The 26388-nt window shown below is 41.0% G+C and overlaps 1 protein-coding gene across 2 annotated transcripts in view; it reads left to right on the forward strand.

Moving 5' to 3' along the window:
- Window positions 1-26388, forward strand: part of SPDL1 (spindle apparatus coiled-coil protein 1) — a 1384944-nt gene that overhangs the window by 757657 nt on the left and 600899 nt on the right. For both annotated transcript variants that reach the window (XM_044069534.1, XM_044069533.1), the window contains exon 8: window positions 1060-1188. In XM_044069534.1, coding sequence (XP_043925469.1) covers window positions 1060-1188 — 129 coding nt within the window. The remainder of the gene's footprint in view (window positions 1-1059; window positions 1189-26388) is intronic.

Consider the following 26388-nt stretch of genomic DNA (forward strand, 5'->3'; position numbering starts at 1 on the left):
CATAAATCTGCATCAAAAAGTAAACAAGACTCACTGGAGACGGAAAGAAAGGTTTCTAACTCAGCATATTCCTGGTCTGTGGAATAAGCACTACAAGTCAAACAAAGCACTACTTTGGCTACCCTTGTGTTGATGACTGGATGGGTAAATACAAATTTACACCAGGGTTATCCTGTATGGCCCTTCTATGTTTGGGAGGTGAGCACTATTAAATGCTTACAACAGGATGCCAAGAACTTCTAAGGCTGTCCTCTTAAAGGTGTAGCTGGCTAGGCATCTTTGGTCACTGTGATCACTTGCCTAGTATGCTCCTATGAGTGGGGTTTTGGTGTTAGGTAGCTTGGGTTTGGCTTCTATGTTACATTGTTAGTATAAGGTAATTGATTAAGTAAGCTAGCATTGGTAGAAGAGTGTAGTTTATATTATGTAGGGGAAGGTAATGATTACTTTTTTGTTGTGAACTTTTTACAAGCGTGGGAGCAATTTAGTGTGTGTTGAAGTATGCAGTGAGCTATGCTTCTTGTGCAAGATGGTACTGAGTGATACTAGAGCTTAGGTGATTTACCATCATGATGGAGTGTATGTGATGCTATACACTGAGTGAGAGGAACAGTGTTGTTGAAGTGGAGCACAACGTGGAGTTGAGTTGGCTTAGTATTAGTTATGGGGGTTAACAGAAGGTGCATTTCTGTGTTGAGAATGGAATATGCATAGTTAGGTTTAAATTCTGAAACCCTGAGAGTGAGAGGGGAGTGAAGCGTGTCAATACCCATTGCATTAGTAGGATCAAGGTGGAGCAGAGACTGTCTGCAATGTTGAAAACAGGTGAGGAACTCTCCCATTTCCTGTTATTCATTTAGAGATAGACATATTGCTGTTATGCTGTGGTATCCACATAGGCTGTACCAGCAGGATCATTACAAACAATTGTATTTTGCCTGTAATTATTAGAATTATACTTCAGGAAAATTCAAAGCAATCTGGCTGAGCTGCTTTTATTTACAGCACAGAGAACATCTTCAAAAAGAGATTACTAACTTTGTATAACTTTTCTTTCAGGTACAGATTGCTACACTCTTGCAGATGAAAGCTACACAGGGTGATCAGGGGCAGTTGGAACGCTTGCATTCCATGCTGGAACAGAAGAACAGTGAAATTCAAACCCTTACGATAAAACTTAAGGAAAAGGTATTCCATTATCTGTACAATTTCAAAACTTTTTGTTAGCATTTTAACCAGAGTAGGATTTTCTGGGATGCAGATATTTGCCTTGACATGGCAGCTTTGTTTTGGTTAGCTGTGCAGTTTTTCAGATCTTGAAGTTGTGTTAAGTAATATAAATAAGACTGATTTTTGTCAGATGGGGCAAACTATGACATGTCCCAGCAAACAGACTTGTTAAGACAAAGATCCCATCAAGTTTGATCCAGAATAGCACAACAAAGTGCACAGTGCTTCCATGCCTTCTCTGTTATGTTTCACTTCTCTTGTTCATTTCCATTTTTGCTGTTTTCTACTTATGAAAGTCTCCCTCATTTCTTTTTCTTACAAATGCAATGGGGGTGACTGATGTGTGTGTCCTTGCAGAAAGCAGCTTAGCAGGAAGGATTGCCACAGTGTTTGCCTTTGTTTCTACCTTAAGTCTTCAGTTTTTTTGTTGTAAGCGTTTTAGTCCGTGACTGGGTACTCTCATCAGAAAATATTAATACTGGAAGCTTACCTTTTGATAAAAAATGCGGTGGTGCTGCGGTAGCGTTGCCGCCTCATAGCAAGACTTCCCGTTCAATTCTCAGCTAGAGCGTCTTCTGTGTGGAGGCATACGTGAATGGGGCGTGCCTTCGTTGAAGGTTGTACGTCAGGGCTGGTAACCTGGTACGTAAAAATCCACTACCAATCATTTGCAGACCGGAGTTCCGCTGTGGCGACCCCTAACCGGGAAAAGCCGAAAGACACAAGCAAACCTTTTGATCAAAACACTTTTGTAGGGAGGCCAGCATCATCTGTGGAAAAGAGCATCATAAAGAAGAAAATGGGAGGGGAAGGGGCTTTGAAATGTCTAACATTTGAGATGGTGTATTTGTTTTGAACCCCTTAAAGGACAAGAAGTATGGCTGTCATCCTTGCAACTTGGGGGTAGGGGTCAAGTCCTACCATTCCTGTTCTGTTTATGCCCTTCCAGCACTCAGCTGACTTTAAACACTATGGAAGAAGTCACTTTTACAGGTAACTCTGTCCTCTGAAAGTACTTTGCCCTTTCTCCTTTTATAGGGATCCTTCTGTCCCATCTCCAGTCTCCACCAGGTATTGTTTGACAGAGTGCATATCTTCACCCACCCCTAGAAAAGTAAGCAGGCAATTCCTTATTACTTGTCCTCCACTGACCAGGCTACTAATTGAACCTGTGGCCATAGTTAGGGCTGCAGCCTCTGTCACTGAGGCAGCAGTGTTAATGAAAGTATTATCTATAGGAAATGGCAACACTGATGAAGTAGTAAAAGAAATGGATTTTAATTTGGTCTCTGATATGAGAGTGGTGGCTAGTGCCTTTGGCTTGGTAATATTAGATTTATTTATATTGCAAAACCCTTAGTCTCTGGTATTTTCATTTTTGGTAAGGCGGAAGGCTGATTTTAGAAAATGGAAAAAAATTCTGGGTACTTGCTGATTATTGCAACAAGATTTGGGAACTGGCATAATTAGTCATGTTACTGCGAATACATGTTTATTAAGCTGGAAAGGGGTGTGCAAGCAAGTTAGTAAGACTGTATCACACGTTCTGTGCCAGAGAGAGGAATGACTACATTTTTCGCTCTTCCCTGGCGTCTCACTTTTTGCGCACTTCCACACTGTTTCACAAATCCTGTCTTGCTGATTTACAAGTGCAGCAAAGGCAAGTTAACCAGGAATGTACTGTCTGACTGTTCCTGGACAGTACTTATCCAAACCAAAGGTGCTCGCTACAGGCAGTGAGTAAGGGGACATAGATTCCTCAGGGACATGCTCCTTTTCTCCTCTGTGGGACTCCGGTGACAAGGGAGTTGAACGTTATCCCACTTCCCACACACAGTGTGATAAATTTGCAGTCATTCACTCGCAGCACCCACTTCCACAACTACCAAGTGGTGCTGGAAAATGCTCAGTGATTCACCCACATATCTAACAAAAGTAAGAATCACACATTACAGTGTGTACACGTTATGACATTTGAAATGGGACAGTTGTCTGTGGCGAGTCTCATGACTTCTAACATTGGCAACGACTGACGAGCACCAGTCTTGTTGATAGGGTGGGAAAGGGCGCTCCAGGGGAAGAGGAAATTTGACAGTATTCCTCTTTGCATGTGAAAAACAATTGCACAGAATAGTACTTAATGTAACAAACCTCATCTTATGTTACCAGACATGGATTCTCAGAAATGTTATGAATTATAAGAGTCCACACATCTGGTTGCGAGGATAATATGCAAGTACCAAATTCTGTAATGGGTCTATAGTACCGTCTTGAATGGTAAAAATGTCGATCACATGAGTGAAAATGGACTAAAACTAACTTTTTTGGGGTCGCGGTACAGTGAGGATTGGGATATTTGCCCTTTCCTCACTGTAGTGCGACCTCTGAGTTGGAATATATATATTTAGCAGGGGAGTGTGGGGGCACAGCCCCCCACAATACCAAGTTTGTTTTCGCTCATGTGAGCATTTGACATTTTTACCATTCGAGAAGGTAATATAGACCCTTCTGTAACATGGCAGGGGCTACCTCTAATTTAAAAAGCGTAGTGGTAAACTGACAGAAGTCCATCTGCGGTACTAAACATATTCTGTTGCTGAACTTGGACATGAATAACTGGTAGCATTTTGTGAAATCTAGTGTTCTAATGCTTATAACTTGTTGAGTTACTTGTCAGTACACCCACATAGGTTTTAAGTAAGATCTGAAGAGAAATATCTGAGTAAGTTAATGTTGAGGCCAGTGTATTACACAAGCCGATGCATAAGTGGCACTTTAATTCATAAAGCATCTGCTTGCTGATTCCTATTAGATTTCTACAGTCTGCACATGTCCTAGTGACTGCAGCATTTTGCCAGCAGACAAAGGAGTCCATAAATTTGAACAGGTGTGGCAAGACACTGCCAGTGTTCCACACTTGAAAAATGGAACGCAATATTATTGATAACCACTTTATTATTTTTGCTTTTGTTCATTTACATTTGTTGCGATAGTCTGGGCAGTGCCTCTTTTCAGTGGAGGCCCATGGAGAAAAGTTCCACAAAGAGAAAGTATGATCACAGACAAAATGTTCATTTAACACACATGCATAACAGTGAATATACAATCATAGGAAGGCTTTGTAGGTACACACATCCATGAGTCTGTATTAAATCAGTGGGGTTCTTAAGAAAAATATTAATTTGGATGAAATGCTGTAGAGAAAGAGCCTAGTGTTTAGATTGTGGAAATTTCATGGGAAACCTAAGCAGTATATCTTTATGCAAGTGTACATGGATCAGTACTTGGCAAATAAGGAGCAGAGGATGAGTACTAGTGTAGGTAATGTGAGAGTACGAAACGGTGCTTTTATGAAAGCTGGAAGGGAGGGTAGGCGTGGATGGGGAGGATAGTGAAATTAGGGGGAAAATGAGGTTGGTAGTAGGAGAATAAAGGTATGAGATTGGGGGGGTAGAGGAAATTAAGGGAAAGTTGGAGAACAGAAATGAATGAGATAAGGTGATACGTTGTAGGGGAAGAAGTGGTGAGTGTGGGATATATATGACATGTAAACTTGAAATAGTAGTTGGGAGAAAAAAATATGCATTTATGGTTCGAAATTGTTCATGTCCTTCCATACACTGTTGCAGTATCCTGTACCTAAGGGATCTCCTGCCAAGAACAGTATACCGAAGCCTTTAGTTCTTGTAGGCATCGTACATCACACATATGCTTCCCATGTGAGGCGTAGGGTATTAAGGTGATGTATGGATGCACACACTGGGACCTTATTTGCCCCTAGTCTGAACACCATTATTGAATGCCCTTGTGCTGTGCTGGTTACCAAGCCATGTTTTCAGACAAGTGCCCAGTCAGGGTTTATTTTCTGTCTTCTTTCTTGTGCTTATTGTGTCCTTGAAGCTTCCACAAGGGGTCTGTTTTCCTGCTCCTGCCTGGTCTTCACTCCACTTAAGAGGCCCAGGGAGCTGGATTCCTCAGATGAGGGCATGGACTCGGGAGAAGAATCCTTTGGCTTACTCTTCCCAAATCCCTTCCCCTTTGGACTACAGTTCAGAGGAGGAGGATTCTGCAAGTCTAGACCCCCCCCCCCGGAAGAACTCTCCTTTGAGGATACCATAGCCCATGTGATGGGATTATTTTATGTGAGATTGTTTTTAAAGTCTCTGTGATTCAAAAAGATATTAGGAGACTCCTCTGTAGGAGCTCAAGTCTTCTGCCAATCCTTCTTCTCTGGCTGACCACCAGGATTTTTTCTCAGTAGCATCTGTAGCCCTGGACTCCCAGCCCCCAGCACTTAAGAAGACCGATATTCTATAAAGTGCCTGAGGTGTGCAAATGTCTTTACAAATATGCTCCTGCAGTGTCATTCCTCTCTGATAAGCTGTAGACGTTATTGCCCTCTACCAAGCTGTTGCCTTCTAATAAGGAAGTAGAGCTATGGAAAGGCTGGGCAACAAAGTTTATACTGCTACTTTAGGGTCATCAGCTACCAGACTTCTATGACCAGGTATGTTTTGGCCCTCCTTTCTCAGCTTTCCAAGGTAGTTTTTGACCTTTCTGACTCTGGGAGGAAGGCTTTGTCCTTTTCCCCTGCTGGGCTGTACTTTCAAGTTGCCCGCCACTCAATCAACTGTAGCTGTGATGCAGCTGATACGTTTTGCAGGACAGCTGCTTTGGTTTAGTTATGAGAAGTTACTTTTGGTTTCGTCTTCAGGCTTTGCCTAATGACATTAAGGCCAAACTTGTAGATCCTCCTTTGGATAATAAAAATCTTTTTGGATCTGTTGCAGCTGAACTTGTCTCTCCAGGACAAGGGTAAAGTCTTACATGAGTTGAAACATATTTTTTCCTCCTATTCCCAAATTTCAGAGGAATTATCCCCTGTAAGTCTGCTTTTGTTCACGGGCAATGTCACCCTTCTCCTAAGGGCAAGAATGGTTCTAAGCTTGTGCCTCCTGATAAATCTACTCGGACTCATGTTTCCCAGAAACCTCCTTTTCAAGATAATCCAGGTTCTATTTGATAACTTGCTTCTTCTGCCCTCTGCCAGATTCCCTTGTCCCGTTGTGTCCCTGTCTCTTCCAGATTGGCTTCAGATAGCTAAACACTCTTGGGTTTTGTACATTATTCATCAGGGATATTTCATAGTTTGGAAATCCCTTCCTCCCTTTTCAGGCATTCCTCAACCACTTTGGGAGCAGTGCTGATTTCCCAGAGGTTCTTCATTCCTTTTGCTCAGTGCAGTGTTCAGGCTGTACTTCTTGCCCAGATGAGGAAAGGATTTTATTCCAGGATGTTCCTGGTCCCATGAAATTAAGGCAGTTGCCAGTTCTGCATCTTTCCCAGCTAAACACCTTTCTCAAGATTCCTTCCTTTCAGATGTTATACCAGCAAACATTATTTCTCTTTTAATCTAAGCCTTTCTGGATCTCAAAAATGCACAATTCTCATTCCTCTCTCTCCAGGAAATTTGTGCTTTTTTCCCTCCCTTGCATTTTCATTTCTCTGCTTTGCCCTTTGGCCTCTCTAGTGCCCCAAGGTTATTCACTAAATGCGTCGCTCCTGTCATTGCTTTTATCAGGGTTCAAAGAAATCAGATCTTTTTCCGTCTAGATCTGCTTATTCAAGCTTCTTCCTGCAACACTCTGCTTCAGTATTTCAACTTTACTGCTTCAGTTATGAAGTCTGGGGTTCACAATAAACTTTCAGAAATCCGTTCTGATTCCTTTCCAATGTCAAATATTCCTCTGCTGCGGGCTTCACAGTTCCCTTGCTGGTATCCCTACCTGCCCCCCAAGGCTGTGTTTTTAATTGCCTTTTTCCAGTACCTTCTTCCTTTGCCATCTGTCTCTGCGTGGGAATTTCTCAGGGTTCATGGTACGAGAGAGCTTCAGTGGTACCACAGATCACTTGGCTCCAACATTGCCAACCTCTGGGCTTCAGGTACTTTTCCTTCCCTGTCTTAAGCTTGAGCTTCACTGGTGTATTCATCAGTTTTGTCAACCCTGGGACTCCTTTCAGGCTCTCGTTACAATTTAGAAGCTCTTTACAAATGTCTCAGACAGGGAGTGGGGTGCCTACTGTGGCCCCCTCAAGGTTCAGGGTCTCTGACCTCATCAAAGTTCAGACCACATCAATATAAAGGAGATTTTCATACTCTTTCATCCTGGCCCTCCTCAAAGTTTTCACAGACAATGCCACAGTGATGTGGTATGCCAGCAAGCAAGTGGGCACAAAGTCTTGTCTTCGCAGGCTAGCTCTTCAGGTCTGGGATCTAGCTGTCCAATATCAAGTGAATCTTCAGGCAGTTTACATTCCCTCAGAACGCAGTCTAGGGGCAGACGCCTTGAGTAGGTCCAGCACACTAACTGATTGAATACTTTACAGAGATGTGCTCCTGGACGTTGTCAGTCAGTGGGATATTTATTTATTGGGCAGATTTTTGCCTCAAATCAGAACAGACAGCTTCCACTGTTCTGTTTTAGTCCCAAGTCCTCTGGCTTGGAAAGTTGGATGCCTTGTCTTTTCTTTGGAAGGGGACGTTTCTGTATGCCTTCCCCCCCTTCCTCTGTTACCGCAAGTCTTGCACAAAATCGAACAGGACTCTCCCAGAATCTTGCTGATGATTCCTTTTGCCCCAGAGAGATTTGGTTCTCCCTTCTTTCTCACTTGGCCAGGGGCAATCGCACCACAAGTTATCTTACTGAGTGGATCTTCTCACACACGACTAGAGATGTCTTATCTATCCTCAATAGATCCCATGTTTCAACTGATGCTGCTGGTGATGGGGTTTTGATTCCTTTCAGGCACCTCTCTTCTGAGAGCAGGCTTTGAGTTATACATGAGGCTGGGAAACCCACTGCCAGGAAATCATACATGTCCAAATGGAAATGATTTTTCTGTCTGGCGCCTCTCTTTCCATCAGGATGCTTTATCTGTGGAGGTTCCTGAGGTTCCCTGTGGTATCTGCTCCATGCTGGGTTGGCATATTTTTCAGTTAAAGTTCACCGTTCGGCAATTTCTTATCTGTCCTTGACTCCTCTTCTGGCTTCTAGATTTGAGGTCAAGCAGTTTCTTAAAGGCGTCGTTCATGTCAGGCCTCCCAGGAAGCCAATTCTGCCTTCCTGAGACCTCAGTTTTGTTCTTGAAAAATTGACTATGGCTTCTTGAGCCTGCTGCTTCAGCTTCCTTACAACATTGTACTTGAGTCTCCTATTTGCCCTCACTTCAGCTAAGAGAGTGTCTGAGTTTCAGGCTATTGTGGCTGTTCTCCCGTTTTTAACAGAGACAGGCTGTTTCTTCGTACTACTCATGTTATGCCTAAGGTAGTCAGAGAGTCGTGCCTTAATCAGTCTGTTCATTTGTCTTCCTTTTTTCTTCTCTGCAGTCTGCCAGTGAGAGGTTTCTTCAACCTTAGATCTGCATAGACAGCTCAAATGTTATTTAGATAAAACTAAAGTTATTTGCAAATCTGAGCAGCTTTTTCACCCATCCCCGCTCTTTGGGTTTAGCTGTTTTCTAAAGTAACCATCTCTTATTGGATTTCTAAAGCCATTTCTTTTGTTGTTTTTTTATTCCTTTCATTCCAAATGCCTTTCCTTAGTAAAGGCTCATTGTACCAGAGCTGTTGTTTCCTGTGGTGCTTTTTTAAGGGGCTAGATACCACTTCCATCCTTGAGGCTGCTACTTGGTCTTCTGTCCATACCTTCTCTAAGCATTGTAAGTTGGATGTTATTTCCAGGGCTAGAGCTGCCTTTGCCAGGGCTATCCTTCATGGGTTTCTTCAGGGTTCTTCAGTTCTATCCGCCTCCCAAGTTTCCTCTTGAGCTTTTGTACTCTGTTATGTTAAGAGTACTGCAACAGTGATATGAAAGGACAGCAGAGTTCTGTAAAATCTTACCATAAGTGTAGATGTTCTACTCTTAATTGTTGCAATATTCGCTCCCTTCCTTCTGCCTCCTCTGCTCCAGCTTGTATTCCTTGCCCTCCTGGCCGAAGAGTTCACTCTAACTCTCACATTTCCTTCTGTATGCACATGTTCCTCTTCATCCCTAGGGACATTCTGCTCCTCCTGGGGATTTTCAGTTCTGAAATATGTGCATCCGTATGTTACTTTTATGAGATCCCTTACATTAGGGATACTGCAACAGTGCATAGAAGGACATGTGTTATGGTAAGATTTTACACAGCTGTACTTTATTCGCAGATCTGAGTATCATTTTGTTTCCTTTCATCCCAGGACTTTGGGTTTGGTGCTCACTAAGCAAACCATCTCCTCATGGTCTTTTCTTTTTGTTGCTCTTTTTTCATGGAAAATGCCTTTCCTCATTGGAAAAGGTGCATTGTACTAAAGCATTTGCCTCCTTCAGTTCTTTTTTCAAGGTTCCTAATAATTCCTTCCTTGAGGCTGCTACTTGGTCCTCTGTACATACTTTCACTAAGCATTGCAAGTTGGATATTTCCAGGGGCAGGACAGACTTTGCCAGGGCTAACCCACATGGGTTTGTAGAGGGCTTTTCTGTGCATTCCTTCTCCCAGCCGCCTTCTGTACTGTCCCTTAGACAGAGTACTGCAGCAGTGATATGAAGGGCGCAGTATAGTCGTGTAAAATTTTACCATAACAGTTGGTATCTTTCTCTTTACTCTTGCAGTATTCACTTTCATCCCCCCCCCCCCCTGTACTTTTCTTGCCCTCCTGGCCGAGAGTCTCATTGTCTTCCTTTTTCTCCTCCTGGATGCACATGTTGTCCTTGTCTCTAATAACATTCTGTTCCTCCCTCCTGAGACTTTTTCAGGTGTGTGTATCTCCATACATCACATTTATGCTGTACACCTTTCGCTGGGAGCATGCATGTGACATACAATGCCTATAAGAACTAAAGGCTTTAGTCTACTCGCCAGACATTGGGCCATCCTCGATAGGAGATTCGTCAGCTACACAATACTACAATAGCAGAGAGAATGACCTCTACTTTTATGGTAGGATTTTACACAACTGTACTTAGCTAACACTGTTACAATAGGAGGTGGGACAGGACTCCGGCAGAAGTTTTAACTGCTGTTTGATGGAAGTAGATTTGTCAAGTCTTAAGCAGTGTGGAATGTTGCTCCACAGTTTGGCGATATGACATGAGAACTCCCCAGCTAGGGTGTTAGACCTGCTCACCACAAGTAGATGTTTATCACCAGAATGTGGGGTTCTGCTGGCAGTATACTGAAGAGAAATATTGGCCAGGCTAGAGTATTTTCATGGTAGTAGATGAGATTGTGAGGGATAGTCAATTGATGGTATGATATGCAGTGGGGGAGATCATCCAAGGAGCTGTGTTAAGGTTGTACAACAATGAGATTTGTGGTAGGTTGGCTGCAAATTTTGCAATTTTGTTGTGGCCTTGTTTGAGAGGGTGTTTGGGTGGCTTGTAGCTAGATGAGGATGGGGGCTTCAGAGAAGTGTTAGTAGGCATGATGTAGCCATGTGTAATCTAGCTTTTTCAGTTACTATGGCTTGTTCCATGATGCCAAACTTTTAGTGCATTTTTCCTTCAGTTTCTTTTATTTGGAGATCAAACTTCATCAGTTGTGGTTCCTACAAGCTTGATGTGTGAAACCATTTTGTTTAGTGTTGCAAGAATGTAGGGAGAAGAGGGATTTTTGTCCTGGTATGGTTTGGGTGTGAAGAGTAATAGTTTTTCTTTTTGGGGAGTTTAGGAACAGTAGTTAGTTGCTTAGCCACTTCTCAAAAGACAGGATTGATTTCTGTATAAGCACCTGTAGCTTTTCAGTAGAATTAGCTGAGCAGATTAGTGTGGAGTTGTTTGCATATTGTATAATTGTGGCATTTTTAATGACTTTATGTAGGTCATTTATGAAGACATTGAAATGGAGAGGGCCAAGGATGGGTCCCTGGGAGGATCCCTTCAGATATGGGAAAAGGAGAAGAGAGATTAGTGTTTCATTTTGACTGCTTGCTGTCGATCCGATAGGTAACTAGTGAACCATGAAAGAGAGCAGGTGTGTGTTGTTCCAAAGGAGCATGGTCTGTTAAGAAATATAGTTTGGGATACAGTATCAAACGCTTTGGATAGGACTAGGAACACTTGATTAGTTGTCAGCATTACAATGTAGGTTGATAGATATGGACAAAAGCCATGCTGGGCAGGGAGAGAGAATATTTTTGTCCAACATCGAGCTCAGTAGTAGTTGATGGATGCATTTTTCAAGGATTTCGGATAGCGGAGAGAGGATGACTCTAGGCCTGTAGTTTGTAAAGTCTGATTTTTCCCACCTTTATGAAGAGGGTAGGATGGTAGGACTTTTCCCAGATTAGGGACCATTGCTTTCTTGTATTGACCAGTTCATTAAGATAGTTTAGTTTAGATGGTTTAGGCAACTGGTTCAGCAGTGATTTTGATATAATCTGCTGGAAGACTGTGGTGAGAGATGTGGGTTTTAGCTTTAGGAGGACTTTTTTGATGTTTGGCTAGGTTGGAGAGGTTTTGTTGAGGCTGCAGATGCCATGTTCAGTAGGTAAGGTGTCAGTCTGTCTTTGAGTGAGGCTGTTCTTTGAGTAAAGTAGGTACTGGGAGGCTAAACTGCCATATGTGTTGCTTGTTGTAGGAAATGATTTTGTAGTGCAACCAAGGGTGATTTTTATTGAAAACCAGGCTATTTTTTGTGTTTGTTAGATTTGTGGAACCACCAAAAATAGCATAATCGCCAAAAATAAGTAAAATAACTGCTCAATATCTGAGTTGGTTGGCTTCTGCTACATACCTACACATCAACGGAATTACTAGCTGAGTTAAGTACAAACTTGCAGTGTTAAAAATTGTACTGCATTTTATTTTTTTGTCTATTTCATTTTCATTGAATATTGTGGTCTGCCTTTCTAGTTATTTATTTTTCTGTTTAATTGTTTCATAGACTACTGTGGTCTTTTCCCGCCCTCCTTGTTCTGGTTTTGGCATTAATCTTAAAAAAAAAAGTATAAAAAGCAGCTTCCACCAAAACGAGAGGATAAAATTCTTCTTTACTAGCAGTTTTTGAGAGGTGATTTATTTGATGGCCAAATTCTTAAATCCCCTCCAGGACAGTTTGGAACGGTCAACCCCACAAGCGGACTACATACCAGAAATGATGGGACTTTGGGCCGGATTCACGAAGGCTTGCACGGAGTCTAAGAGTAGTGTAAGACTCCATGCAGCCTTCGCGATCCAGGAACAGCCCAAAGTCCGTGTAAGAGACAAGCTAAAACGGCTCTTACACGGAGTGGGCGTGGATAAGCTAATCACCTCACTTGCAGCCGAATAGCATGCAAATGAGGATGATTAGCGATCCAGGAAGCCCAGAACAGCCTGTGTAAGAGCCGTTTTTGCTGCAGAAATGTACTCCGTTGACAACTGAGTATGTTTCTGCAAAAACTGCAATGGAGCCATGTCAGCTCCAAATAAAGGGTGCATATGTGTCAGGCAGCATGCCAATGGCCAAATATGTGGCCATTGGCAAAGTAACCTGATGCAAATATATTAAAAATATAATTTTTTTCGTGATTGCCAATGTTTAAACCCAGCGCGGCCTCGCAAACGGGCTGCGCTGTCTAAAACATAAAAACGAAGGTTTTAAACCCACAAATGTGGGTTTTATGCAATACATGGAATGTCAATGCAGGGACCAGCAGACCAAAACCAACATGGCCACCGTGTAGTGGTTGCTAAGGGGGGAAACTGAGTCTAAGAGATGTAACTAAGCATTAGTAGACAATCTGATGCAAATGAGTGTTAGGATGCTGAATTCCACTGTCACATAGCAAATGAGCACAGTCTGAGTAGTGTAAGAGTTACAGAAGGGGGAGGAACAGAGTAGGAGATAGGTGACATCACAGGGGGGAATGGTAGAAAGAAATGCAGTTCATTGGAGGTCAGAGTTACATGACAGATGTCAGACAGATATCATGGAAAGAGGTGTGCCACTAAATAAGCATGAGAAAGTCAAGAAATGGAAGGTGTACACTGTTGCCTACACCAAAGTTTCTTGCTGGATGTGTATGCGCGCCATGAAGCGTGAGTAAGGCAGTGTGCGCGCGTGTAAGGCAGACTGAGCATGTGGGAGCGTGTTGGGAGATGTTTAACACTGTTTGCGCGGGCGTGCACGCGTTTTAATCCGATTAAGCAGATTCTGAACCGTGTAAGTGTGTGTGCACGCGTATAAGCCACTGTGAGCGTGTTCCTGCTGGTTTGCACACGGCTCCTCCCTGAGGAAACAGAGAGGAAAAAGGAAGCAACAGATTTAGTAGGAAGCTAGCAGGGAATACTGCTGGAGCTAGCAGGTGAAAACAGTTAGACGCAGGTAATTACACAGGCAGAATAGTAGCCCAGCACTTAATCAGAAGTGAAAACCGAAAAAGCTGAACTCAGAGCAGAAATGTTAGGGGCTGCCATAGCTGTCATAATGAGACATAGGCGACTTGCTGAGGGTGGTGACAATGCAGATGGTGCCAGACAACCCACAGTGAGGAGACGGAGAAGAGTGTACAGGCCCAGGGTCACCTACCATGGGTTACATGAGCTAGAGATAGTAGAGCGCTATAGAGTGGACAGAGACCTCCTGCAGCAAATAGTGGAGCTGTGCAGGCCACGCCTCACACACAGAACCAACCGAGGGTAACCCATCCCAGTGGAAACCAAGTTATGTGTTGGCCTAAGAATACTAGCAACAGGTACCTTCCAGAGACCAACTGGTGATATGATGGGGATATCACAGGCATCAGCCTCCAGGGTACTGCACCAGTTCCTGGATGCCATGTCAGCACATGTCGGTGATCATGTATATTTCCCCAATGCCCGTGAGGTATTGGCCAGCAATATGCGTCTCTTGCAGCAAATAGCGGAATACCCTGAGGTAGTGGGTGCAATAGACTGCACGCACATACGCATCAAAGCACCAGTCGGTGAGCGGGGTAGGGCATACATCAACCGCAAGGGCTTCCCCTCCATAAACTGCCAGGTCGTGTGTGATGCCCAGGGCATAATAATGAATGTGTGTGCTGGCTGTCCTGGGAGCTACCATGATTCCCACATCTGGCATTTGACGCAGCTGTACCAGACATTTGCCAATGGGGACATCCCGCACGGATACCTAGTGTGGGATGCAGGTTATGCACTGGAGCCGTGGCTGATGACACCCATCAGAAACGCACACACACCTGAACAGGAACGCCATAATGAGGCACATGCACAAACACGTAATGTAATAGAGTGTGTGTTTGGGCTGCTCAAGTCACGGTTCCAGTGTCTGGACACATCTGGTGGAGCCTTGCAGTACACACCAACTACATGTACCCAAATTGTCATGGTATGTGCTATGCTACATAATATGATCTTGCGAAAACAGCTGCAGCAGGACCAGCATAGGGCCGGGCCAAACAGCCCCCCACCATTGCCAAGGCCATCACAGGCAGAGCGTGACTCGGAGGAGGAACAACCCGAGCCTGCCCCAGTAGGCAGAAGGCGGCGTGCCCAGTATGCCCTGGCCTTGGCAAAGAGGCAACGCATAGCACATACACTGGCTCAGTAGGAACCCTGGGAATGATACCCCTCTCTGACTCACTCATATAGTAACAGGGATGCCTAACATGATGCAACCTGCTCTCAAACATGTACAGGGAAGTGTAATATGCGCATCTGACAGAGGCAGCCCTGCAGCACCACCTGAGGCATGAATGCTATGTGTTAAGTAATGTAACACCATGAACTATATGCACACCTGAGGACCCTGACTAACATCCTACCCTCACCAAGCATCATGCCACAACATGACAATGAGATGATCAAGTGCAATAATTGACTGAAGTATCGCAGTTAGTCAAAGGGGATCCAATGTGTGCCAGTCTGGGATGACATGCTGAGCATGACATGATGCACCACCTGCTAGGACTGGCGTGCACTTGTCAGTGCAGGCCGTATGGATACTGGCAAAGGCTGTTGTTACCCACAGTGTGCCCTGAATAGGTAAGGCTCAAAACACAAACCTATCTCATAGGTATCAGAAGGGATAAGAATAAGATAAGGGATAAGTCGAAACAGCAAGATGCATGCAGTCTAAACTCACCCAGTATGGAGAATGTTGATATCTGCGCTGTAACAGAAAACTGAGTCAAGGCTCACAACAGCACCCTAACACTACCAGGTTACACCTCATACTGTGCTGTACAGCCTCAAAACATGGAACAAGCTACAAAAGGAGGGTGACTAGCAAGAATTGTCAAGGATAACCACACCCCCATGTTGGTACCACAACAAAAAGCAGCATGGACTAGCCATGGTCAAGTAACAGTGGCTAAAACTGCCCCCCAGTTTATAGCCTGCTACAGACTACTGTCCCAACACCAGGAACTGCACCTGGCCTATGCTGGAATACATGAATATATCAAGTCCTCCAAACCACATTATATTGGGTGACTGAAAATACCCAGACATAGACTGGAAGCATTATTCTAGCTCCAACAGTGTAGGACAAAAGTTCGTAGAATCCATAAACCAAAAGGCCCAGGAACAACGTACCACTCCCACAAGAGGGGTAAGCATACTGGATGTGATAATCAGCAACATGGGTACTGGATGGCAAGATGAGAAGTGTATTGCTCACTGGTAAAACCAGACCATAGAGTAATCACACTGGATATACAAATCCTGACCACAGTCCCTGGCCAGAAAACCAGAGTGGAAAACATGTGTAAAGCAATATTTGCACTCCTCCAAACTGATGTGGAATCCATTAAAGGTCCTGTGCAGGTGCAAAATATGGGCCACACCTCAGAACCTGTAATACAGCCATTCCATGAACACTGCCAGGAATGCTTGGATTATGCAATCCTAAATTAATTGTACTGTGCTATCTTCTCTCACAAAGAACGAGGAAACACAGTACTGAGCGACTGCCAGAACTTTAATTAAACATAAAAGTGCAGGATTTGAACATAAAAATCCGTAGTACATAAAACATAGAGTTAAGCGCTTTCACCTAATCCATCATAGGCTTCTTCAGAACTCATTCAAACTTTTTACTACTCCATCTTAAATAAACTTTTTGGCGCCAAATTAACAAAATCAGCTCAGATTTAAAGTGCCATTGTCATTAAAATTTGTTTCAAATGAAATACATAAACTGGTAGAATACAATTTCACATTCTCAATGTGTTACTTCATTCTACAGTTGTAAACATACATAAATATTGTTTGTTGTTTAGAATTAAAATCTATAATTGCCCTCAAATATTACAACGTGTTATAATGCATTCTATTGATAATCTCAGTGAAAATCTGTGTGCACTTTTTTACCTAATAATAAAAATCTGTGTGCACTTTTTACCTAATAATAAAAATAAAGATCTGTGTGCACTTTTTACCTACTAATAAAAATGACTGATTCTGATGTGCTGATGTGACAACTTGAACAGTGTAACAATGAGTGTTGTAATAGATTATGTATCGAAAAATATAAAAATCGAATGTTAAATACTAAATATTAAATAATTAAATCTAAGAATTTATAATAATAATGCCCTACTCTACACTTTAAAAAATACGCTTTGAAAAATACACTTTAAAAAATACACTTTAAAAATATTCACTATAAAAAATACACTTTAACAAATGCAATACTCAACACTTTGTGGTAAAAAAACTTTTCAACTCTGTTTGAACTCTGTTTTAGTTGTCTCTATACAAGCCCTGAAATGTGTAGAATTGAATTCATAATTAACCAAAGTGAACTATGCGAAGGATATGTGCGGACTTATGTAATGTACTGTGTTCTAAAAAATCTATAGTATGTTAAAAACTCTTTTTTGTAATGTTTTGCTTGATATTGTAACAATCGATTAAAATTTTGTTATAACATATAGTAAATATACTTAATTCATGTTTTGTTTATGAACAAAATTTTTTAGATAAATATATTGATATACTGATATATTTAATGTAAGTTAATGTAAAAAACTATTAATATAAAAATGTTAATGTAAAAAATATTATTGTGACCTATCAAATATTAAAAACTATTGTGTATAAAAACTATTATATGTAAAAACTGTTGTGGATAATGATTTCATAAAATGTAATACCAATGTTGGTGTGTGCTAACTTTGACCTGATGCCTTACCCCAATAAGGGCTTAATAGCAATAGAGTCGTTTAATCCTGGAATAGTTGCAGCATCTGTGTATAATTGCCACCAAACTTCTCTATAACTTAATCGTCCTTTTATATTACCCCCCTTCAAATCGCTAGTGATATGTTCAATAATAGCAAATTTAAAATTATGTGAGTCACCTTCACTCTCAATATGTCTATACAATGCATTGTTGCAATCTTTTTTCCGAATGCAATATAAGTGGTCATATATTCTTTTTTTAAAAGCCCTCTCTGTCTTCCCGATGTAATATGCAGGGCACATTTCACATACAGCAATATAGACCACATAAGTAGTGTTGCAATTCCCCTTCTCACACCTTATTGTTGTCTTGTTTATGTTGTCTAGAACAATTTTGTTGTGGCTCATAATGTGTCTACACTGGTTGCAATTACCACATTTACCAGTGTGTTTTCCTATTCCATTGAAAATATTTACTCCTTTTTTGCTATCACCATTCCCAACATTGGTGTGTGAGGTGCGCCCACTTTCAAGAATTCTTTTCAAATTGTATGACATTCTATAAACAAACACTGGTCTTTCTCCTACTATTCTTGAAATCTCTGAATTAGTTGTAAAAATAGCCCAATGTTTGTACAAAATTTCTTGAACCATACTAGCGTAAGGTGTATATGGTAATATATATGCCATTTTGTACCCTTCTATTTGTTTGTCTACTGTCTCTGGAGTTGCTTGCAAGGTTTTTCCTAATATTGGAAAATATTTTGTCTCCCTTTGAGATGTTACATATTGTCTAACGTCCTGTAACATGATTTTACTGTATTTCCTATCCATAAATAGTCTAGTAATATACTCAAACTCCGATATCATGTCATCTTGTCTGGATGTCATTCTGGCTGCTCTAATTATTTGCCCCTTGTATATATTTTTTAACATCTTTTTAGGGTGATTGCTGTCATATTGTAAATAGTCGTTTGAGAAGGTACTCTTCCTGTATATTCTTGATTTGAATCCTTTTTCATCTCTTGTAACAATTGTATCTAAATAAGGCAAACCTTCTTTGTTAAATTCATGGGTAAATTTCAAAAAAGCACTACTGTTGTTGATAAAAGTAAAGAAGTCATTTAGTTCATCTCTATTTCCTTTCCACAAGATGTAAATGTCGTCCAAAAATCTTGTGTAATGGGAAATTAGAGGAAAGTATTTACTCTTAAATAAGACTTCTTCTTCCCAGTGTAACATGACAAGGTTTGCATAGATAGGAGCACTAGCCGACCCCATAGCTACTCCCTTGCTTTGTTTGTAATACTCTCCCTCAAACGATATAAAATTGTTTTCCAACACTATGGACATACAGTCCATAATGAGACAGATTTTGTCCCAGTCAAACTCAGTGTACTTTTTAATACTTGCACAGAACATTTGTAAACCTTCTTCGCTAGGTATACATGAGAACAAATCAATGACATCTATAGTCACATAAGTTAGATCACTTGTGAAGTTATCTGTAGGGAATTTTCTTAAGAAATCCCAGGAATCTTTCAATACATGAGGTAGATTTTTATAAATGTCTTTTAACCATACATCTACTAGTTTACCTAGTGGAAATGTTTTTGATTTGGTGCCTGAAACAATGGGTCTAAATGGTGGGTTGCCCAGATCTTTATGTATTTTGGGTATGCCTACCAAGGTCGCAGTAATTGGATATGACACCTTTAAAAAATTATATATATCATTGTTAATTCTGTTGTCTATCCAAAACTCTTCCAAATAAGAATTTATCCTCTGGTAGGCAATATTTATTTCATTCAAAGAAATTGTAGTGTAGTTGCCTGATTCTGTCAAAATGGCTTGTATTTTGGATAGATATTCCAATTGGTCGTATATAACTATCCCACCCCCCTTGTCAGGCTTCATAATGCGTATACTTTTATTCTCCTTCAATTTCTGTAACTCCTGTCTCTCTTCTGTGGACAAATTATCTCTCACTTTAATATTTCTAGAATTGTTCTTTAACTTGTAAATTTCTCTCTGTACTTGTTTTTCAAATAATTCGACTACAGTATTCGTGTATGGAACAAAAGTGCTTTTGGGTTTTAGCAAGTAGCTATCCCCTTCTTTACTAGGTTTGTCTTTCTTTTTGTTCTGAAACATGATTGATAAATTCAATTTACGGGTGAACATTTTGGTTTCTATCAGATGATCAACTAAACCAAATTTCTAGTAGATGTATGGTTAAAAGACATTTATAAAAATCTACCACATGTATTGAAAGATTCCTGGGATTTCTTAAGAAAATTCCCTATAGATAACTTCACAAGTGATCTAACTTATGTGACTATAGATGTCATTGATTTGTTCTCATGTATACCTAGCGAAGAAGGTTTACAAATGTTCTGTGCAAGTATTAAAAAGTACACTGAGTTTGACTGGGACAAAATCTGTCTCATTATGGACTGTATGTCCATAGTGTTGGAAAACAATTTTATATCGTTTGAGGGAGAGTATTACAAACAAAGCAAGGGAGTAGCTATGGGGTCGGCTAGTGCTCCTATCTATGCAAACCTTGTCATGTTACACTGGGAAGAAGAAGTCTTATTTAAGAGTAAATACTTTCCTCTAATTTCCCATTACACAAGATTTTTGGACGACATTTACATCTTGTGGAAAGGAAATAGAGATGAACTAAATGACTTCTTTACTTTTATCAACAACAGTAGTGCTTTTTTGAAATTTACCCATGAATTTAACAAAGAAGGTTTGCCTTATTTAGATACAATTGTTACAAGAGATGAAAAAGGATTCAAATCAAGAATATACAGGAAGAGTACCTTCTCAAACGACTATTTACAATATGACAGCAATCACCCTAAAAAGATGTTAAAAAATATATACAAGGGGCAAATAATTAGAGCAGCCAGAATGACATCCAGACAAGATGACATGATATCGGAGTTTGAGTATATTACTAGACTATTTATGGATAGGAAATACAGTAAAATCATGTTACAGGACGTTAGACAATATGTAACATCTCAAAGGGAGACAAAATATTTTCCAATATTAGGAAAAACCTTGCAAGCAACTCCAGAGACAGTAGACAAACAAATAGAAGGGTACAAAATGGCATATATATTACCATATACACCTTACGCTAGTATGGTTCAAGAAATTTCGTACAAACATTGGGCTATTTTTACAACTAATTCAGAGATTTCAAGAATAGTAGGAGAAAGACCAGTGTTTGTTTATAGAATGTCATACAATTTGAAAAGAATTCTTGAAAGTGGGCGACCACACACCAATGTTGGGAATGGTGATAGCAAAAAAGGAGTAAATATTTTCAATGGAATAGGAAAACACACTGGTAAATGTGGTAATTGCAACCAGTGTAGACACATTATGAGCCACAACAAAATTGTTCTAGACAACATAAACAAGACAACAATAAGGTGTGAGAAGGAATTGCAACACTACTTATGTGGTCTATATTGCTGTATGTGAAATGTGCCCTGCATATTACATCGGAAGACAGAGACTTTAAAAAAGAATATATGACCACTTATATTGCATTCGGAAAAAAGATTGCAACAACGCATTGTATAGACATATTGAGAGTGAAGGTGACTCACATAATTTTAAATTTGCTATTATTGAACATATCACTAGCGATTTGAAGGGGGGTAATATAAAAGGACGATTAAGTTATAGAGAAGTTTGGTGGCAATTATACACAGATGCTGCAACTATTCCAGGATTAAACGACTCTATTGCTATTAAGCCCTTATTGGGGTAAGGCATCAGGTCAAAGTTAGCACACACCAACATTGGTATTACATTTTATGAAATCATTATCCACAACAGTTTTTATATAATAGTTTTTACACAATAGTTTTTAATATTTGATAGGTCACAATAATATTTTTTACATTAACATTTTTATATTAATAGTTTTTTACATTAACTTACATTAAATATATCAGTATATCAATATATTTATCTAAAAAATTTTGTTCATAAACAAAACATGAATTAAGTATATTTACTATATGTTATAACAAAATTTTAATCAATTGTTACAATATCAAGCAAAACATTACAAAAAAGAGTTTTTAACATATTATAGATTTTTTAGAACACAGTACATTACATAAGTCCGCACATATCCTTCGCATAGTTCACTTTGGTTAATTATGAATTCAATTCTACACATTTCAGGGCTTGTATAGAGACAACTAAAACAGAGTTCAAACAGAGTTGAAAAGTTTTTTATCACAAAGTGTTGAGTATTGTATTTGTTAAAGTGTATTTTTTATAGTGAATATTTTTAAAGTGTATTGTTTAAAGTGTATTTTCAAAGCGTACTTTTTAAAGTGTAGAGTAGTGCATTATTATTATATATTCTTAGACTTAATTATTTAACATTTAGTATTTAACATTAAATTTCATATTTTTCGTTACACAATCTATTATAACATCCATTTTCACACTGTTCAAGTTGTCATATTAGCACATCAGAATCAGTCATTTTTATTAGTAGGTAAAAAGTGCACATAGATCTTTATTTTTATCATTAGGTAAAAAGGGCACACAGATCTTTATTATCAGGTAAAAAAGTGCACACAGAGTTTTACTGATATCAATAGAATGTATTATAATACGTTGTAATATTTGAGGGCAATTATAGATTTTAATTCTAAACAACAAACAATATTTATGTATGTTTACAACTGTAGAATGAAGTAACACATTGAGAATGTGAAATTGTATTCTACCAGTTTATGTATTTCATTTGAAACAAATTTTAATGACAATGGCACTTTAAATCTGAGCTGATTTTGTTAATTTGGCGCCAAAAAGTTTATTTAAGATGGAGTAGTAAAAAGTTTGAATGAGTTCTGAAGAAGCCTATGATGGATTAGGTGAAAGCGCTTAACTCTATGTTTTATGTACTACGGATTTTTATGTTCAAATCCTGCACTTTTATGTTTAATTAAAGTTCTGGCAGTCGCTCAGTACTGTGTTTCCTCGTTCTTTGTGAGAGAAGATAGCACAGTACAATTGGTATTTTTTGGTGGTTTCCCTCGCAACGTATGAGTTCAGCAATCCTAAATTAAAATGAGACACAATGCCATACACGCAGGAATCTGGCATAGTGGACACCAGCCATAACCATACCATGCAAGAGAATGAGGAAGCTCCTACATGATAGAGCAAACATAAACAATTAAGTAATCACTGATCAGTAGTATGGCAATAAAATCTGTCCACACATACAATCCACTAAGGCCAGCCACAACAAGTTGAATCTGTGAATCCTGAGGCAATGTTACACCTGCCCCAAGTACACAGACAACCCCCAACTCCACCCAAGAAATACAAATATATGAGAGATGCAACCATCTATCCAAACTGGAGGCTGAGCTCCCTCAACTCAGTACTCCCAAAACTAGTCAGGAGGAGAAGGTAACCACACACACCACAAACACAGTCCCACATAGACCTATCACAACTGCAAACCAAACACATAAACACAGAAAAACATTCCCGGAGGCACAAATTACAAACACAGCACACCAACAGAGGCCTCTAAAGCAGACACCCAATCAAACAACCTCCAAACATAGCACATGCAACACATAGTACACAAAGCTGGTGTGCCAAACAGTCACAGGCCAGAAGGAGAAACAACATGCCTGATACAGTTGTAATAGGTGACTCCATAGTCCAGACACACTGCTGTCCCGCACACCAGACTGAACAAGGGAAAGGGTACAGTAAGCTGCCTGTAGGCTGCCACAATACGCCACATAACTGAAGTGTGCAGGTCACTCCAAAGCAAGTAGAAATATGATGCAGTCATAGTCCATGCTGGTGTGAATGACCTGAGATGTACCTCCCTAGCCTACATGAAAAGAGACATAGATGAGCTCTCTGATTATGTAGTCCAGGCCGGTATGACACTCACCGTTTGCAGCATCCTACCCTTACCAAGAATAATGCCACAGTACAAACACGGAATGATCAGTCATAGCAAGTAGCACACTTACTGGTGTCATTCCAAGGGGATCAAATGTCTGTCTGCTTGGGATGTCATGCTTGACAAGCCACGCAGCTGTTCTTGGGATGGCTTGCACCTGTTACCCCTGGGCGTCTGGATATTGGATAAGGCCTTTGCCACCTCCATAGAGCCTTTTGTAGGCAAGGCTGAAAAGACTGACCCACCACCCTAGAAAACATAAGTGAAAGAAACAAGGGTAATGCTGACCAATGCCAGATGTGTAAACCCCAATATGCATGCTCCCAAGGCCATCCCCAGTATGGAGAACATCGATGTCTGTGCAGTGACAGAAACCTGCTGCAAGCCTCCTGACAGCACACCAGCACTACCAGGTTATACCACATCTCATGTGTCATGGCCCCAAAACCTGGAGCAAAACATAAAAGGAGGGTGAGTATCCATATTCAGCACAGACACCCATACGTCCAGTTAACTGACAATGCACAAGGTATTGGAGTCAACCCATGTGCAACTAACTGTAGGCAAGACTGCTGTACAGTCTGTAGCATGCTACAGACCACACTCACACACACAGGAACCCCACCCAGCCGTCCTGAAGACACTGGACAGTATGAATGTCCCACCAAATACCAAACAAGGTACCACAAATTACCACATAGGTGGTAAACCATTATGTATGGAAGGAGTAACCAGGGACCTAGGGACACAAGTGGACAGTAACCTGTTATGTGACACCCACATTGCCAATGTGGCTAGGAAGACTGTCTACATTTGACACCGTATCAGGAAAGGATTCACATCTACGTCAACAGAGGTCATTGTGCCCCTATACTGTTCTCTTATCACACCCATAATCTAGTACAATGCCTCATATGGGATGTACCTTACCTGACACCTGCAGCAGTTAGAAAGACCTCAAAGGTACTTCACCAAGAGGATAAAGGGTCTCAAATGTATGTCATATGCTGCCTGGCTGTAGACACCCCAGCTGAATGCAGTCACATACTGCCTACACAGAGGCATTGCATGCCTGTTGTAGAAGGCCATGCCCAACACAGGAGTAATGGACATGCTCCACCCCAGAAAACTCAAAGCCATCGGAGCTGTGAGTGAGAGATGTCAACCTCAACAAATAATGAAATAGGATGTGCTGGTGGGACAGATACATAATCCAGGGGCTCCCCACACCCTGGACCAGAATCCCACTCCATGTTAGGCAGAGCCCCCTCACTGACACTCTTCAACAGGAATCTTGCCAAGTGGATGGATGATTGTAGTTACACTGGGGGTCTTCACTGTGTCATGTCCAGACAGAGGAACAGCAAAGCAAATCATAAATGGCCATAATATTCACATAGCAAAGGGTGGCAAAAGCCACACACACTCTGGCTAGGCTAACAAATGCCCTAGTGTGGATAGCCTAGTATGAACCTATGAAGATACAAATTGTACAGGACACTAAGGATAATCCCAAGGCTTTAACAACTGATGGTAGGAACCATGTTGGGAATTCACAGATATGCTCTGAATCACACAAATATCACAAACGCACACACATATTGCCAACATACATCCTGACAGGTGCATTGCAAACCCCCCCCCCCCCCAAATGCAGAATATCTATCCCAGCAGACTGCTGGCCCCCTGACATTGCAGATGCTGAGGTAACAGCCAGCATCTACAAAGCAAAACACACAGCAGCAATGGTATGAGCTGGTGTCCTGGGCTTAGTGCAACATGGACTCCAGGATGAATGGAATGCCAAATCACACTACTGCTCAATGTCAGCCTTACCACAGAATATGTACCCAAAGAGCAGTGTACAACAACAGTGGTCCTTCTCAACAAAGGTGTTGCCTGAGTGGATACTGAAAACTACTACCCCAGAATCCTGAGAAGCTCGGTCTGCACAGCTATGGAAAGGATCAGCATGTACCACAGACATGAAGATATTGGGGACCTACTAACACCGGACCCTACCCAGTGTGGCTTTAAGTGCAGATCCTGCCCCTAAACATGTTTGACTCAATTGAAACAGTCATTAAGGTCATTGATGAGGGCAATGTGGTCCACACAGCGTAGCTGGACCTTGCAAAGGCTTCTATACAATACCCTACGTGTTCATTATAGATAAGCTCACCAGCTTAAATATAAACCCCTATGTCAGTAGAGGGGTTGCAAACCAGATCAAGGACAGAACAGACATGGTCAGACATGCTGCAGCCATGTCAGACTACAAACCAGATATAACTGGCATCCCACAAGGCTTGGTCCTGGGATCTCCCTCGTCTGGTATATATGTCCCATAGGTGCAGGCAAACATGGAAGGACTGTGTCCGAACATGTTTGCAGATGACTACAAACTGCTCACCACATATGATCCACCAGCTGACACAAGCATCCCACAAAAGGGCCACATAGAAACAGACAACTGGTGCCATAGCCATGTCAGCAAGCTAATTGCAGAAAAGTGTATAGTCAACCCCCGTGGATATACAGTAAGTGCCCACCAATTACCACATGGGTGTTAACCCGTTATGTAGTTAACATGTAATGAGAGACCTGGGGACACAAGGTGATAGATATCCTGCATTGGACAAACATGTGCTGTCGTGTTTACGGAAACATACCATATACCCACCTAATCATGAAGGTTGTCAGATCTAGATAAGAGGAGGTCATTCTGGCTCTGCAGTCATCCTTCATCAATGGTACAATTGACTACAATAGCCCCTGTGGGATGTACCTCAGCAGACACGTCCATCAACTGTAAACTCCCCAACAGTACCTCACCAGGAGTATCAAAGAGCTTGCACAGATGCCATGTGTTGCCTGTGTTGCTGGTATCAATAAACATGCTGCACCTTGTACAATCTGAATGGCAGTGAGCTTATGCACATGAGACCTGAACCCCAGCACTGACATACATAGGACAAGCTGCACTGCATGATCCATAACACAGAAGCCACCCCCACCCATGAGTGAACT

Source organism: Protopterus annectens, chromosome 4.part0 (assembly GCF_019279795.1).
Source record: "Protopterus annectens isolate FY-2018-M chromosome 4.part0, PAN1.0, whole genome shotgun sequence".
Lineage (NCBI taxonomy): Eukaryota > Metazoa > Chordata > Ceratodontiformes > Protopteridae > Protopterus > Protopterus annectens.